The sequence below is a fragment of the Esox lucius genome, chromosome 17 (genome assembly GCF_011004845.1).
Source record: "Esox lucius isolate fEsoLuc1 chromosome 17, fEsoLuc1.pri, whole genome shotgun sequence".
Classification (NCBI taxonomy): Eukaryota; Metazoa; Chordata; class Actinopteri; order Esociformes; family Esocidae; genus Esox; species Esox lucius.
In genome coordinates, this window is record NC_047585.1 from 36162425 (window position 1) to 36179511 (window position 17087).

At 42.0% G+C, this 17087-nt stretch overlaps 1 protein-coding gene across 1 annotated transcript; it reads left to right on the forward strand.

The window, feature by feature from the left end:
• Positions 1-12320: 12320 nt before the first annotated feature.
• gpr37l1a (G protein-coupled receptor 37 like 1a) lies at positions 12321-16692 on the forward strand. The gene is made up of 2 exons (XM_010880889.4): positions 12321-13224; positions 13990-16692. Exons 1-2 carry the CDS (start codon positions 12526-12528, stop codon positions 14968-14970), a joined length of 1680 nt encoding a protein of 559 aa, XP_010879191.3. The 5' UTR covers positions 12321-12525; the 3' UTR covers positions 14971-16692.
• The last annotated feature ends 395 nt before the right edge of the window (positions 16693-17087 follow it).

Consider the following 17087-nt stretch of genomic DNA (forward strand, 5'->3'; position numbering starts at 1 on the left):
TGGCAGGAGATTGGATTTCCTTTAATGGTTAACATGGACCTGTTTCTAATCAGGTCAGATATGATCATCTAGGATCAGCCAACAGCTTCCAGAGACATCTGATGTCAGGGTACGTGATCCGGGACTCCTGAGTTATAGGAGACCCCCACCATCCCAAAGCAAACAGCCAAGACAATGTAGGAGTGGCTTCGGGACAAGTCTTTGAATGTCCTTGAGTGAACCTGCCAGCGACCGATGACACATCTTTGGAGGGACGTGAAAATGGCTGTGCGCTGACGTTCCCCAGCCAACCTGACAGGTCTAAGAGGATCTTCAGAGAACAATGGAAGAAACTCACCAAATACAGGCATACCAAGCTTGTAGTGTCACACTCAAGAGGCCCTGAGGCTGTAATCACTACTAAAGGTGCTTCAACAAAGAATTCAGTGAAGGTGTCTGAATACTAATTAATGAGGCTTTAACTCAACAAAAAGTGGAAGAGAGTCTGAATACTTTCCAAATGCACTCCATGTTAAAAGGAGTATGGGCAATGTAATATATATGATTCATAGATTATTTTACAGATTTAGTGTAGTACTAGTATATGCAGTAAAGTACAGTGCTGCTCTTTAACAACAGACAGTTTGGAGTTGGCTTGATGTGTTAACCATGATCTGATCAGACTTTGTAAGACAGATGGCTGGCTCAAAACACAGGGCAAGACACTGATCAGATGGCTGGTTACTGAGGGCCACAACACAGGGCAAGACACTGATCAGATGGCTGGTTACTGAGGGCCACAACACAGGGCAAGACACGGATCAGATGGCTGGTTACTGAGGGCCACAACACAGGGCAAGACACGGATCAGATGGCTGGTTACTGAGGGCCACAACACAGGGCAAGACACGGATCAGATGGCTGGTTACTGAGTGTAGTGATGGGACGTATGAAGCTGAGGCTCCGAGGCATGCTTCAAAATTTCTACCCAGTTTTCTCGAAGCAAAAGGGCCGAGGCTTGCTTTGGAGAAAAAAATAAACGTGATTGCGGCCGTCACAGATTCCCGAACATGCTTGTTTTAAAAGACAAGGTGCTTTCCAACTAGGATATAGGGCGTTCCAAGCCTTTTCATCAAGCATGGTCATTGTAGGTGAACAGGGCCAAACTAACATTTGCCTCAGGTCATGCAATATTAGGGAGATTTCAGGTGTTGGGTGAAATAGTATAATTAACCTTCAAATCATAAGGCTTATAATTTATCAAAAACAAGTTGATTCAGTTACAATATTGAACGTTGAGTAGGCTATGTAATATATTGATAGAAACAAAATTACAGAAATCACACAGCCTTAAAACATTTCATTTAAACTTTGCAAATAGCATTCCCTCAAAAAAGTATACCATGGCATCATACACATACAATTATATTGCATCTAAATACTGCATTAGAAAATGGGAGAACCAATGCAATAACCAATCAACAATGTTCAGAATTTAATTTTTTATTGTCTTTAATAAAAGAGTTGTTAGCAAAAGGCTACTAGAATATTGTCCGCGTCTTTTCATTGAGACATCTCTTTCGGCTCTATTCACTTAAAAGACGGCTAATATATTAAACTTTTATAATGTACTGTAGCATGTCAGATTGGGAAAGATTAGCATGGAAATACATTTACAGATGTGCATGTGGAAACAAAACATTCTCACTAGGCAAGACACGAACCCATTTACACAAAGCATCTTACAGTTGCTCAACCCACTCAGCCTCCAAGTCTTAACAGCAACGACAGGACGCGCGAATACCAGGCTCGGAGGCTGCCTCCTAAATTTCAACCCAGCCTGCTCAAACGAAAGGGCCGAGGCTTGTCTCCGAGCAACAATATCACGTGATTGATGACGTTTGAAGCTTCGGACGTCACGCAACCATCTAATCGGTTTTTTAAAGACACTGCGCTTTCCAATCATATTTTAAAAGATGAAACTAAATAAGTCTCCAGTCTAATTATCAAGAATTAATGACATTCACAAGAATGAATGTCAAAACGTTCCTTCTACACACCATTCATTATCAATAACAAACGGGTAGGCCCAATACCCTTGACTTGAGTCAGTATATGTTTGGGGCATAGCCCAGCTGGTGGCTGAACATGTAGCGCTGTAGATGGAAACACAGTCTTTTTACAAAGCCCGGTTCGAGTCCCAATGATAACACTGGCAACACTCTTTGTAATTCCTACGTCAAGAATATTTGCTCGTCAGCTTTTAGTTTCACATCTTAGATCACAGGTGTCGAACCGGTTCCACAAAGGATCCACCGTATTTTGTGAATGTTTTAACTACGTGCGTTTCTCTCATAGAGATGCATCATTCGAATGTGTGATCACCAGGTGATAAATGACATCCGAAGCTTTGTTTGATGTCTACTGACTGGCACGGGGGCTTTCCTCCATGCCCAATTATTTACAAGTGCTTCCCATATATTGGATGGATAAGAAGCTATGATTAGATAATAATCTGACATCACTATCAAAGTGTTTAATCTAGTATATTTTAGGTTTTATGTGCTTAATTAAATTATTATATTTATTTTCGTATGAGTTATGTTAATATTTTATTTTCCGCAGCGTCAATAATACCAAGGATGCAAACGTTTTTAAATAATTGTTGGTCAGGAGATTGAACCAAAATCTCCGATCGAGGCATGCTTTTAAATTTCAACCCATTCGAATCCAGGCGAAAGGGCCTTCGGTGTAATACCACGTGATGACGTCCGAAGCCTCGTTTGATCACATGCTTTTTCCAAAGCCTTGTTGGAAAATACAGGCTTCTGTGGTTGATCGGGGCAGTTCGGTGCCTGAAACTTCCGAACAGCAACATCTACTGGTCACCTTATTTATTAATTTATATTAAAATGTGTCAGTAGTGAGTGTGTAGTGAGTTAAAAGTTGTTAACCTTATCAGTCCAGTGATGGCGACATTGGTAGTGTCGCTTGCTCCCGCTTTTGACTTTTTGAGTGTACATGATACTGTTTATTGTTCATTGAATGATTCGTTTTATTTCGTGTATCTTATGACACTCTTGCCTTAATAATACATAACATTACAACAGATTCATAGGTGAAAAATGCTAGCTGGAAAGGCAAGAATAACATTCGATTCAAACCAAGCATTTAAATGTTTCTTCAGAAAGCACACACCGAACCACTGCGCCGCCAAGTCACGTAGGACACTTTGGAAAATACATCTATATCAACATTAAACATGTTATATTCATTCCTGATCAGCAGACACCACTGTGCAGTCAGTTTAAAAGCCTTGAGAGAATCAACAGTTATTCAGCCAATTTGAAGAAAGCCTAAAATACTTGATTTTCCATAACTACCCAATAATAGCAAGGATGCAAATGTTGTTAAATTATTATTGAGCAGGAGATTGAACTAAATTCTCAGATCGAGGCTTGCTTTAAAATGTCCACCCATTCTAATCCATGTGAGAGGGCCGAGGCCTGCGTCGATCATAGCATCAGTGTAATACCACATGTACCACATGAGTGATGACGCCCGAAGCTTCGTTTGGTCATGTGCTTTTTCCAAAGCCTGTTTGGAAAATGCAGGATTTCGGTGGTTATTCGGTGCTTTCAAAGAGCAACCTCTACTGGTCACCTTATTTATTAACTTATTTTAAAAAGTTGTCAGTAGTGAGTGTGTATTGAGTTTCAAAGCCTCGAAAAAACACTAACCGATTTTCAAACCATTTTGATGAAAGACTCAAACGCTTCAGAAAGCCTCAGTTGCCCATCACTAACTGAGGGTCACAACACAGGACAAGACGGCAGGATCTGATTGAGCCGCACCATCTGTGCTCTGCCCGCATATGTAGGTGTCAGGCTGCGACGTGAAGGCAGGACACAGGCACAGAGGTTTCCATAGCGACGGTAGTTTAATAAAAAGATGGAAATCACAGCCGTAGACATACAACGACGAACGACAAGAAACACCAGGGCAGGAGGAACTTAAATAGGGAGTGAACGAGGGCTTGACGCGACACAGGTGAAAGCAATACACTAAATGGGATTGATTTAGTTGAAGAAACAGCAGAGCCCTCAATCTCAAAGTGGAGAGGTGGGAAGGATTTCCTGAAGTCCACCACCATTCCATGGTTTTGTCTGTGTTATCCTCCAGGTTATTTTGACTGCACCAGGCCACCATACAGGTGACCTCTATAGGTACACACACCAGAGGTGAAGGTGACATTTTCTGTCAGTGACAAGATGTGTAAAATAGAATAAAAATTGACAAATGTCTCTGCCCACAGCAAGATATATATACATACATATACAGTTAGGTCTGGAAATATTTGTCAACTCTCATATTTATGTCTCTGTACGCCACCACAATGGATTTTAAATAAAACAACCGAGATACAGTTGAAGTTCAGACTTTCAACTTTAATTCAAGGGGTTGCACAAATATATTGTATAAATTGTTTAGGAATTGCAACCATATTCATACACAGTCCCCTTATTTCAGGGGCTCAAATATAATTGGACAAATTAACAAAATCATAAATAAAATTTTCATTTTTAATACTTTTTCCAGAATCCTTTGCAGGAAATGACTGCTTGAAGTCTGGAACGCATGAACATCACCAAACATTGGGTTTCCTCTGTTGTGATGCTTTGCCAGGCCTTTACTGCAGCTGTCTTCAGTTGTTTGTTTGTGGGTCTTTCTGCCTTGAGTTTTGTCTTCAGCAAGTGAAACCTATGCTTGATAGGGTTGAGATCAGAGGATTGACTCGTCCATTGCAGAATATTCCACTTCTTTGCCTTGAAAAACTCCTGGCTTGTTTTCACAGTATGTTTTGGGTCACTGTCCATTTGTAAAGTGAAGTGCCGTCCAATCAACTTTGCTGAATTTGGTTGAATCTGAGCAGACAATATATCCCTATACACTTCAGAATTCATCCGGATGCTTCTGTCTTCTGTCACATCATCAATAAACACTAGTGACCCAGTGCCATTGGAAGCCATGCATGCCCATGCCATCACACTGCCTTCACTGTGTTTTACAGATGATGTGGTATGCTTTGGATCATGAGCCATTCCAAGCCTTCTCCATCTTTTTTTCTTCCCATTATTCTGGTACAGATTGATCTTAGTTTAATCTGTCCAAAGAATGCTGTTCCAGAACTGGGCTGCCTTTTTTGATGTTTTTTGACAAAGTCTGGCCTTTCAATTCTTGAGGCTTATGAGTGGTTTGTACCTTGTGGTGAACCCGCTGTATTTGCTCTCGTGAAGTCTTCTCTTTATGGTTGACTTGGATAATAATATGCCTACCTCCTGGAGACTGTTCTTAACTTGGCTGGATGTTGTGAAGGGGTTTTCTTTACCATGGAAAGGATCCTACGATCATCCATCACTGTTGTCTTCCGTGAACGTCCAGGCCTTTTTGTGTTGCAGAGCTCACCAGTGCATTATTTTTATTCTCAGAATGTACCAAACTGTTGATTGAGCCACTCCTAATGTTCCGTCTATATCTCGGATGGCCTGTTTCACTTGCATTGAGAGCTCCTTTGACCACATGTTTTGGGTTCACAGCAACAGCTTCCAAATGCAAATGCCACACCTGGAATCAACTCCAGACCATGCTTAATTGCTGAAGAATTAACAAAGGAGTAGTCCACACCTGTCCATGAAACAGCTTTTGAGTCACTTGGCCAATAACTTTTGGTCCCTTGAAAAAGAGGGGCTACATATTAAAGAGATGTAATTCCTAAACGCTTCCTCAAATTTGGATGTGAATACCCTCAAATTAAAGCTGAGAGACTGCACTTTAAGCCCATATTTAGCTGTGACTTTAATAAATTGGTAAACAAAAATAATCAACTTGTATTAGTGTCTGATTATTTCCGGACCTAACTGTATATATACTTACACACATACTTATATACCTCCCAACAATGTATAATGTATTTCAGTATCATCAGAGTGGTTAGTAACAGGACCCAAAAAAGGCCCATTTTTATTTTCATGACGGAAAGATTAAAAAAATATATTCTTACATCTTCTACTTTTTGTAAGCTAACCCCCATTAACAGATCTTGGGCATTTGGGTACCCAGAATGTCAACTAAAACCCCAAAGATACCTGACAAAGTAGTCACCTTACAAAGTCAAGACCAAAACCATTGCCAACTGGGCTCAGATTAGATCTTAGCCAGGGTAAAGTGGGTTTTGTGTGGCACTCCAACCTCACCCTGGGCTACTTGGTCTTGGGCTACAGTGCATGCAGAGTTTAAGATTCTAAATGAAAATGTATATATGATTAACCAATGTTATGAATGATGTATAAGTTATTGACTAACATTTATTTTCTCCAAGACAGTCTCCAGACAGACAAGTTTAACCTTGTTTTTGATTTTACTGTTGTTTTTTTTATCTTCTTGGTTTTCTCATCTATGTCAGTGCTTGACTTGGGCCAGAATGGTCAGGAACAACTTTCCGGTACTTCTAATTTTAGGCAAACAGAATTCCAGTTTTTTTTTAGGCAAAAGAGATATGGGATAAGCTACTTTAATGGAATAAGCTTCATTAACATACATTTTGATGTACTTTGATGTTTCCATTCGAGGCAATGGTTTATTGCAGCCGCAAATCAAGTGATTAGACCGACATAAAGGTTTTCATCTGAATCAATCTGACTACATTATCTACAAGACCATTTCGTTACACCCGCCCAGGTTTTTTCTAATTCTTACTCATATACACTCACCTAAAGGATTATTAGGAACACCATACTAATACTGTGTTTGACCCCCTTTCGCCTTCAGAACTGCCTTAATTCTACATGGCATGGATTCAACAAGGTGCTGAAAGCATTCTTTAGAAATGTTGGCCCATATTGATAGGATAGCATCTTGCAATTGATGGAGATTTGTGGGATGCACATCCAGGGCACGAAGCTCCCGTTCCACCACATCCCAAAGATGCTCTATTGGGTTGAGATCTGGTGACTGTGGGGGCCATTTCAGTACAGTGAACTCATTGTCATGTTCAAGAAACCAATTTGAGATTATTCGAGCTTTGTGACATGGTGCATTATCCTGCTGGAAGTAGCCATCAGAGGATGGGTACATGGTGGTCATAAAGGGATGGACATGGTCAGAAACAATGCTCAGGTAGGCCGTGGCATTTAAACGATGCCCAATTGGCACTAAGGGGCCTAAAGTGTGCCAAGAAAACATCCCCCACCCAATTACACCACCACCACCAGCCTGCACAGTGGTAACAAGGCATGATGGATCCATGTTCTCATTCTGTTTACGCCAAATTCTGACTCTACCATCTGAATGTCTCAACAGAAATCGAGACTCATCAGGCCAGGCAACATTCTTCCAGTCTTCAACTGTCCAATTTTGGTGAGCTTGTGCAAATTGTAGCCTCTTTTTCCTATTTGTAGTGGAGATGACTGGTACCCGGTGGGGTCTTCTGCTGTTGTAGCCCATCCGCCTCAAGGTTGTGCGTGTTGTGGATTCACAAATGCTTTGCTGCATACCTCGGTTGTAACGAGTGGTTATTTCAGTCAAAGTTGCTCTTCTATCAGCTTGAATCAGTTGGCCCATTCTCCTCTAAACCCTAGAAATGGTTGTGCATGAAAATCCCAGTAACTGAGCAGATTGTGAAATACTCAGTCCGGCCCGTCTGGCACCAACAACCATGCCACGCTCAAAATTGCTTAAATCACCTTTCTTTCCCATTCTGACATTCAGTTTGGAGTTCAGAAGATTGTCTTGACCAGGACCACACCCCTAAATGCATTGAAGCAACTGCCATGTGATTGGTTGATTAGATAATTGCATTAATGAGAAATTTAACAGGTGTTCCTAATAATCCTTTAGGTGAGTGTATGTTGTTACTCATGACACTCCAGAATGGACAGGACACTAACAAACTGGGGCACTCATTACACATATTCTAGTGGGTTATAGTTACAGCATCTTAAACAATCTTAAATAACGATATTACCATTGATTCTTGAAAAAAAAAACGAATAATATTAACTCATACTCAAGTAGGTAGCCAAAGGTAAGCTTTTTTTACTGCAATGCTTGTATGCAAAGTGAATGTAAAAATACTGTAAACACTTTAGTTAAAACAATGACAGTGGCATCATGAATGGTGGATCTACAGGTCAGTCTATTAATTTGTGAAATGCCTTAATGCCCATCCCTCTGTTTTCTCCTGAAGCAAAGACAGGAGATGGCTTTGTCACTGTGTTTAGGAAGGACTCTAGGAAAAAGTGAGAGGTTAAGTTTGAGTAAGATGGTAAGTCAGACATGCCACACAGCTCAGTCCTTTACCAGAAGAATCATACCATGATGAGGTTGGCTGCTGCACGCAACCGAGAGATGTGTTTAATGCTTAAACAGACCATTGTTATAGAAGGGATTAGTGAAAACCGGAGAATCCAGTTTTGTCTGCTTCTGGGAAAGTGAAAGACAATGGAGTCGCAGAAACTAAGGTGTCGGGTCTAACAAGACAATGGAGTCAGACCAGTGGCATTCTCATCAAACCTGCACAGACACACACACAGATACACACACACACACATCCACACAAATATTAACGCAAGCACACACACATTAGAAATTCAAAGGACACACATGCACACAAAGGCACAGACCAAACAATGACTGGTCTCTCAGGGTTATCATGTTTATCAGTGTCTCTCTCTCTCTCTCTGTCTCTCACTTTCTCTGTCTTCATATGTCTCCTTCTCCTGCCCCCTGGTAAAAGCTTCTGCCTTCTCAATAGTTTGTTAAATAGGGACATACATTCTTGACAGAAAAGTGATTCATAAAATAACATTTACAATGTTTAATCAACAAGTAAAATGAAGGTGATCTTTTTTTCAAAACAGTATTACATTACAGATTTATCCATGAAATTATTGCAAACATAAAAAGGCTCTGTCTGTAACAGGAAAACAAACTAAAAAGTGAGAACACCATAACTTTCTCTGTCATATCTACCAAGGTGGCATGTGTCCTCGGGTGAACCGAGATGAATTAAAAAAGAAAAGAGCCTACACTGCCTCTCTGTGGTTGCTTTGTGTAATGACAAGACAGTAGACCAGGTCCACATTTGCCTTCAGATCACACAGGTATCTTTCAGACACAAGACTAAACCAGTATAGCTGAACAAGCATTGATTTATTCTCTTGCAGCAGACCAGAGTTATGTTCAGAGGGCATCCATGTACTTGACGCTGCTTCATGTTACAAAAAGGGAGGTTGGCTCCTCCTGATCCCATTTAGGTTTAGACAACTCAAATCTGTCCAGGGCATATTACTTATTGATTACTTTTCATTCAGAAAGTTATTAATTCATTTACAAGATAATCATTGTTTCAACATTCATCCTCACACTGTTCTTTTGAGAATTGACTTTGAACCCAATTGTCAGTTATAAGTACTTCATGGATGAAAAGACAAAGGAGTGTGGCTTCATTATGGGACCACGTAAAAGCGAATTCAGTTATATATGCAAATCTTAAACAAAGTGTCAAGTAACATCACCAACACCTGACAGTTTAATTTAAATATGAATGGTATGAGTTAAGTAGCAGAACAGACATCTCATTCTCAGAAACTCCATACCATCAAACCATAAATACACCAGCCACGTCACACTGTCAACCAGCCCCTCCAGCTAAGGCTAAAAATAGTGCAGGATAAGGGAGTCTTTACTCAGGAAGGAGCAGCCACACCCTTTATCTGGCAACCTACGCTGGTTATGCTTTGATCATGGATCTTCTAAATATAGCTACAGGGTCACTCAAACTCTAGAGTCCTGCCGTGACATAGATATAAAGAAGTCAGGTGAACCATGAGCTTTGTGTTTTTCTGACATTTGTTGAATTTTGTGTGCTTAGAAGGCCAATAAATGTCACTGGCATGCAGAACATTTGTTCACTTAACAGGCTTTTCGCGCACAGGGAAAATACAAATTAATGTTTGCTTTTACTAAAAAAATTTAAATTATAATCACAAACAATGCAATTCTGTGATTTAGGTTGTGGTCAGATGGAAAGGAATTTGAGCTAATGTGTGGAATGTTTGTTCACTCAACAGACTTTGCTCAGTGTATACATATCTTGTTGAGTAAAATTATTAATTTATGGTTGCCTTTGGAAGGCAATTTCACAATCCTCTTGCATCAGGATGCCAAACAATTATAAGTTAAATCAACAAATTGCTCAAACTGACCTGCCATTGAACAAACTTGATGCATTACAATACAAATACACATATATTAGGTCAAACTACTCCAAACCACACCTATCATTTCCCAGCATGGTCTATTGCAAGCAGATTTTCAGAATTGTAATGGAGGGTGATATTATAGAATTCCAAGAGCTGGTATTGGAGTTTGGGTTAGGTTAAGACTAGATATAGACATCAAATTGATCAGAAATACAGTGTAGACATTGATAATGTAAATTACTATGGTAGCTGGAAACTGATCATTTTTATTGGAATGTCTACATAGTTGTACAGAGGCCCATTAACATCAACAACCAGTCCTGTGTTCCAAAGGCACGTTGTGTTTGCTAATCCAAGTTAATAATTTTAAAAGGCTAATTGATCTTTAGAAAACCCTTTTGCAAATATGTTAACACAGTTGAAAACTGTTGTGCTGATTTAAAGAAGCAGTAAAACCATCCTTCTTTAGACTAGTTTCTGGAGCATCAATTGTGGGTACGATTACAGACTCAAAATTACCAGAAACAAATAACTTTCTTCTGAAACGCATCAGTTTATTTTTGTTTTGAGAAATGAAGAACTATTCCCAAAGCTTTTCTCAAGTCTCAACCTCAACAGTGAAGAGGCGACTCCAGGATGCTGGTCTTCTAGGCAGAGTTGCAACGGAAAGGCCATATCTCAGACTGGCCAAGAAAAAGTAAAGATTAAGATTGGCAAAAGAGCACAGACACTGGACAGAGGAAGACTGGAAAAAAGTTTCAGTCAGCTGGTATTCTGTCTATAATGGAGTGGCCAGAACAGTCCCCGGATCTCAACCCTATTGAGATGTTGTGGGAGCAAGTTGACCGTATAGCCTATGGTAAGTAAGAAGTGCCCAACAAGCTAATCCAAGGAAGAAAAAAAGATTTCAATCAAAAAAGCATTATTCCTAAACTTGTCAATGACTATATTTCCTATTCATTTTGCTCTATTTTCTGATTAAACTCATTTCATGTATGTTTTCATGGAAAACAAGGGCATTTCTAAATGACCCCAAACTTTTGAATGCTAGTGTGCGTGCGTTGGTGCACAATGGAATCTGTGTCCTTTTCCATTCAAAACACATTTAGCACCTCGGAAGAATGATGTGTGGGTGTATACAATGGCTCTCTACCTCCCCAGATACTTGTTATTTTAACAACAGATAACAGAGATTCCTTAGATCTGGAAATTATTTTTTTCATGTATTTCTCACTCTACAGAGGATTGCAAAAGCAACATACTTGTAGGCTTTTGCAACATACTAGTTTTGCAACATACTAGTCCTCACATTTTTCATTCTTTTTCATTTGTTACAACTGATCCTTACAACAAATTGAAGGTTTTCAAATAATGTTATCAAGCGTTTTATAAATGAATAACAGCAATGTTCATACTTTGAGAAGCGACTCTCACAGCCATGACAGATAGCCTATGGATGATTTGGAGTAATATTCAAAAAACTTGGTAATACTTAGGACAAGTGTTTTTGTCAAAACGGCACCAGCTGTTTTTTTGTCTTGAAATCAGTGATGGAAAGTAATACCTAACTTATGTCTGAAATTTAAGGCGATCAGATCAGAACCATGACAATTTAAAAACACTCAACACCTCAAAGAAATTCAGTCTGGTGTTCATTGGCCTGAAAATGTGTGTAATTATCTTGCTGAAATAATATAGGCCTTCCTATATCCCAGTGTTTTAGAAGACACAAAATGTCATTGAATATTCTCTGGGCTTTTCTCCTTTGATACACTTTTTGTTTTGACCTGACAAACTCAAGTAATAGGTGAGAAGATTTAGATCAATTATTTTTTCATTTTGTATTTGTAGTCAAGAAGACGTTGCTCATGTTTTTCTTTCACAATAAAAATGAGAAGCAGGTTGTGTGTAAATCTGTGGGAAGGGGGTATCAAAATGGTCAGTTTTTTGGCAGCAAAAAGATAAGTGGGTAGTCTGAATACAATCCTTGCATCGCCAGTCTAGACCACCAGAGAGCGGATGTGCTCTCTTCCATCTACTGGGCATCAGTGCATAACCCGCATCCAAGTTTGATCCAGACTGACGCTCAACTTATGCATCGTGATGAGCCCGCGGACGGAAGTTTGCATTTTTTGTGAAACTATTTGAGTACACATTCAATTTTTTCTTTTCATTCAGACTGGAGGGCTCATTTTAAAACCAGATCAACCCCTGCATAATAGAAATTATTTGCTATTGGCGTGGGTAATCCAAGGGAAAGAACCATATTTCATCAACTCTGAAAATGCCTCCTCTTTTCGCTTTGTTGGTATTTTTCCTGAGGGCTGCGGAGCCACGACACGTCGGCCCTCGTAACACAGTGCCGAGGACCCAGGAGAGGGACTGGGCAGCAGGTGCACCTAGCTCGGGGGCCGGGGAGTCAGACATTGGGTTAAATCTGAATCAGATTGTAGGAGACGATATGGGATATATCGTATCCATGATGCATAAATTAGACGATAAGCCAAAAAGAATACCCCGGGGCGCCAAAGATGGAAGCTCAAGAAAACGGGATCAGCAGTCTCCCCACAGCTACCAGCACCCCAGACCGTATGAACCGGATGGCTACTTCACAACACCCAGGGGCGCACACCTGGCCAACAGCACCCCGGACAAGGACGACAGATCCTTTGGGAACACTTACAACGGCGCGGTGCTGCTCCACAACCCCCTCTATCCAGTAACCGACAGCTCCTACTGGGCTTACGCGGTGATGCTTCTCGCGCTCATTCTATTTGCCATGGGAATTGTCGGAAATCTCGCGCTAATGTGTATAGTTTGGCACAATTATTACCTGAAGAGTGCATGGAACTGCATCCTGGCAAGTCTGGCGTTCTGGGATTTCCTTGTGCTCTTCTTTTGTCTGCCCGTGGTCATCTTCAACGAGCTCACAAAGAGACGTTTGCTAGGGGACCTGTCGTGCCGGATCGTGCCCTACATGGAGGTAAAAAGCAGAAATTGAACGCACCTGAGGACTCGGCTTGCAGCACTCTGTGTGGTGCGTCGCGTAGAGAAATGCACCTGTTGCATCTTGCGCGAGAGTCCTTTCTGGTTTAGGCCACATCTCTCTACGTAATTTTAAACCTCAAGCTGCTAATATGCCTGCACGCAAGTGATTGTACATTTTTATAAATTAATATTGTAATCCTAGGACGAAAAGATGGTTAGCCTGTTGTGATAGTATGCTGTTGCTACACACCGTAGCCTATACAATACATAAGTGAGGCCTTAGCCTCATGGCTGGAATAGTGGACTTTCTGAGTTGATGATCCAAGCCCTAAATCACTATAATTTGTGTTTTATAGGGGTAATTGTACTTTGTGCACCGCTGCCTCTGTATATAGCTGCTTTTAGACGCCCCAGTGGGCATGCCATCCTTCTGTGTTATGCTAGTTAGACCATTGTTATGCTAACGAGCGCCTCACGTTAATTGTCTGGTAGTGGGTGCTTAGCTAATTGAGGTTGTTAGGAAGTCTGTCGAGGAGGGGATCTGGGTCAGACGGAACGCTTTAATGCAGTAGTCTGTGCTCTTTTTAATCAAGTTCAGTGGTTCCATTTGCATATTCCTAGCGGGCGTTTATATGGAGGAGTTGTGTTTTAACCCTTTTATTCATCAGCAAGTCAGTAGGAGAAGCCTCAGGGCCAGCATCTACACCTAACTAATGAACATCTGTTGAAACCACTGGTCTCCTTTCCCCTCTCCCTCCAGGTAACCTCCTTGGGAATCACTACCTTCAGTCTGTGCGCGTTGAGCATTGACCGGTTCCACGCAGCGACCAGCCCCCAGCCCCAGTCCCCGCGGGTCGAGCCCTGCCAGTCCATCCTGTCCAAGCTGTCCGTGGTCTGGGTCGGCTCCATGGTCCTGGCCGCTCCGGAGCTCCTCCTGTGGCAACTCAGCCAGGAGGCGTCCGTCCAGCCAGGCGGCTACGTGGTGGACCAGTGTGTCCGGAGGCCCTCGCTGAGCCTGCCGGAGTCGGTCTACTCCCTGGTTCTGACGTACCACGAGGCCCGGATGTGGTGGTACTTCGGCTGCTACTTCTGCCTGCCGCTGCTCTTCACCCTGGCCTGCCAGCTGGTCACCCGACACGTTGTTGCAGAGGAGGAGCGGAGAAAACAGGGGAGCAGCACCGTCGCAGGAGGAAGACGAGTGCACCCCTCCTCCTCCTCGTCCGCCTCCTCTTCGTCGTCCGCCTCCTCTCCCAAGAAGCAGCAGCTGACGAGAGAGCGCCGTTTGAGTTCCATGGTGGTGGCGTTGGCCACCGTCTACGCCGCGTGCAACCTGCCTGAGAACGTGTGTAACATCGCCCTTGCCTACCTCCCCAACCCGGTATCCACCACCACCGAGGCCCTGTTGGCTCTGATTGGCCAGTTGTTGTTGTTCACCCGTTGCTCGGCGACACCGGTTCTGCTCCTGTGCCTGTGTCGTTCCCTGGGCCAGGCCTTCATGGACTGCTGCTGTTGCTGCTGCGAGGAGTGTTTACCCGACGGAGCATCTTCATCGTCCTCCTCCTCCTCCACTACCGCCACTGCAGTGTCCGCCTCCCCGTCGTCCCTCTCCTCCCCGTCCTCCCTCTCACCACCCTCCACCAAGGAGGAGAAATTGAACATCGTGTCTGGGACCACACCAGCCATTTACTACGACAAGGCCAGAGACAGCTCCTCTGTCTTGGCCATCGGGACGCCCTGCTGAGACCCTCGCCCCTGTCCTCTCCATGCCCAGCCAGGGCTCATGTTATTGGGTGGCAAAGAGTGACCAAGCTACACATAGAACCACTCCAGCTTATCTCCGCCACACTGGCTGCGCTAGGCATTGGACTGAATTGAGAGAAAGGTCTCTAAAATCGGTACTTAGAGAAAAACCACGTCGACTGTTTTTTTTCTAATGAGGAGACTTAAGATTACAGGTAGGCACAGAACTATTTCATACAGCATCAGGCAGAGCAGGACATATTCCTGCTTAATGACACCTCTTGAGTTTAATGTATTTTTTTGACAGAGACTTTTGTTTACGGACAAGTTAACGCGTGGCTAGGGATTTGTCTTCAACCTCACCCAGCCCTGAGATATCAAGGTTACCAGAGACAGTGTGCTGTGACATGAGGCAACATATCAATTATAGTGGTGCCGTTGAATGCTTTTTGATCTAGAGCTGTAACCACTCAAGTAAACTTTTCTAGACTTTTTTACTTGTTTCAATACTCTTTTGATTAAAAAAAATTATAATGAGAAAGAGAAAAACAAATACCCAATAATTATCCTGACAGAAAAGCAGTTATCTTAGCTGCGAATAATGGTCTGGATTCTTGGTATGTTTTCTTTTTAAAGTGTTGTACTAGTGGAGATTAGCAACAGAAAGAGCCATTGAGGAGTCCTTTGACTGTGTCTGAGGGCGGACTGTCCCTCTCTAACCTCTCTATGACTCCTGCCCTTCTCTCCGTCTCACAGTGAGCCACAACAGAAGGATTGTACTACAAAGGTACTGGTCAGACCCCACATCATTACATCCACCCCCACCACCGGTTGCTTGTTACTAACAGATAAAATATTATTTGTAATGAGCTGACTAACTAACAACCACTATAGAGCAGTCTCCTACAATTTCCCATCAGCCATTGTGAATGTGAATATACAGTGGGGTCTTAATCAGCTGTCTGGTGTGTTAACAATTCACTTTTGTGTTACAGCGTTGTTAGTTCTGTAGTTCAGGGTTTTCTCAGAATTGTGCTCCTCAAGAAACAAACTAATACCCGGGCATCTTCTGCAAACATAACATTGCTCGGGGCCAACATCCACAAAGTGTCTCACAGTAAGATTGCTGACCTAGCAAACGTTTGGCCTTTTAAATCATAATGGCTAATATTATTTACAGAAATCCTTGATCAGCACTTCAAAATCTTTTTACTGGTGAATGGTATTAATGGTAAATATTAACATATTTTAAGGTAAGCATTTGTCCATAGAATAGATTGTGTCAATGTAAATCAAAAAAGAACCTAACCAATCCCTATGAAAATGGTGAATTTGTGTCCAGTACAATCAGACTTATACCATGCCGATATATTTTGTTTTACGGTCATGTGACGTAACCAGACAACTTCAGTCTGCTCAGACCGTGGGATCCAATGAACAACTTTGATTGTCCTCGATATTACACTGTACTGTACATTATCTACCATGTTTACTTCTGTAAAAGTAGATCATTAAAAACATGAATGTAGTAAAAAAAAAAATATATATATATATATAGTTTATTAATGAAACCATTGCATATCTTTAGAATCGGGATGTATACTATTGTATTTTGAAAATACTGAAGTGAAGTCTGATTTGAATTTAACATAGTGTATCAGAGGTAGTATGCAGAACTGACTGTATATTTCTTGTTTTGTATGTTCTTATTCAGCTGTACTCAATAAACAATAAGACTGTACTTGGGGTTTGGATTTTCACTGGTGGATAAATCACGTCAGGGTAGTGGAATGCACACATCTGTCAGAGCGTGAAGGAGTGATTGTCAGGTTAAAAAGACCACCACGACAGCAACACACACACACACACATCCTTACAGACACAAAACCTCCTCAGAGCAGAAAGGACGTTGACAGTGAGGATTCTTCGGCTGGTGGCCCCTGTCCTGTGTGCTGCGTCCCGGCTCCCTGAGCTGAAATATTTGTCCTCCCACTTAGTTCTGCCTGTGCCTGGGAGAGGAGAGGGCTCTCATAAGTAGTGCATTGTCCCTCAGTCCCCCACTCCCCCCTCCCGCCCTGTCCCCAGCCCCCCCCCCCCTCACTGCATATCAATGGCCAG